At 33.0% G+C, this 1541-nt stretch overlaps 1 protein-coding gene across 1 annotated transcript; it reads left to right on the forward strand.

Annotated features, from left to right (window-relative positions):
• On the forward strand, positions 629 to 1228 carry LOC109224176. The gene has a single exon (XM_019388760.1). It carries the CDS (start codon positions 629 to 631, stop codon positions 1226 to 1228), a length of 600 nt encoding a protein of 199 aa, XP_019244305.1.

The raw sequence follows: 1541 nt of genomic DNA on the forward strand, positions 1-1541 counted from the left end.
TTTACTTTTCTTTTTACAGGTTTGTTTACATGTTTTTTATGTATGGGGCATCAATTTCTGGGTGGAAGTATTGTAGACCACTAATTGCTGTTGATGGAACATTTCTAAAAAATAAATATAGAGGTGTTCTATTAGTGGGTGTTACCAAAGATGCAAATAACCAGATTTTTCCTATAGCTTTTGGAGTAGTGGATAAAGAGAATAATGAATCATATGAATGGTATTTCAGGGAATTAAGAAAAGCAATTGGGATTCGTAATGATTTGATGTTCTTGTCAGATCGACACAAGGCTATTGCAAATGGAATTGCAAAGGTTTTCCCTGAGTGCTACCATGGAATTTGCATCTATCATTTAGAAAAGAATCTGAAGCAAAGAAGAGTGAGAAACACTGTGATAAATCTCTTTCAAAGTGCTGCAAGAGTATACCTTCAATCAGAATTTGATGACTTCATGTCCCAAATAGCTGCTGTTGATAAGAAAACTTTCAATTATTTGATGGAGGAACCGCCAGGAAGGTGGGCTCGTTCACATTGTCCCAGAAGAAGATATGATATGTTAACAACAATATTGTTGAGTCAATGAATAATGTTTTAAGACGTTCAAGAGAATTGCCAATTTTAACAATGATGGATTTCATACAAGAAAAATTGCAAAGCTGGTTCTATGAAAGAAGGACACTTGCAGAAGGAATATTCCGTGATATATCAAATTGGGCAGAAGCAACATTGGAAGCAAAAATTCAACGAGCTTTTACATTTAGAGTATTGCCCATTGATAGACTCAAATTCAATGTCATAGAAGGTGGTATGGAATTTATTGTTGATCTAGACAAAAGAACATGTGATTGTTCTGAATTTCAGCTAGATGAGATGCCATGTGAACATGCAATTGCTGCAATTGAGAGTATACATCAAAAGAAATCGGCCTTTTGCTCAGCCTATTTTTCAAGGAACTTTTGGTTGAAAACGTATGAAGGGCAAGTAAATTCTGTAGGTGATGCAACAACATGGGTTATACCAGACACTATTAAATCAGAAATCACTAAGCCTCCAGATGCCAAAGTACTGCTAGGAAGAAGACAGAAGAATCGATATGTTTCCGGTACAGAATTCAAGAAGGAACCAAGATGTAGTCGTTGCAAAAAATATGGGCATACCAGAACAAATTGCACAAATTCTGCTGTAGTTCATCCTTATGCAAGAAAATATAGGAAAAAAAATGATTGAATATATACAATAAACTTGCATTGGCTGATGTAATCCCAAATAATATATATTCAATATTCTTGTTTTTCAAAATATTAATACTGTGTATTTTTTTTTGCTTCTTGATTTGATTACAAAAAAACCACTATGTCGTAATTACAGGATATAGTGGTTTTACAATATAACACTCCAGCAAATTATACAGGAAACTAAAAATTAGATTATTTAATTCCAGCAAATGGTTCTAATTACCAAATTTCAACTATTTTCCACTTCTCCATTATAATATAATGGTTTGTATCCCTTCATAAAAAAAATTTCAAAAATATTATAG

Source organism: Nicotiana attenuata, chromosome 3 (assembly GCF_001879085.1).
Source record: "Nicotiana attenuata strain UT chromosome 3, NIATTr2, whole genome shotgun sequence".
Taxonomy (NCBI): Eukaryota; Viridiplantae; Streptophyta; class Magnoliopsida; order Solanales; family Solanaceae; genus Nicotiana; species Nicotiana attenuata.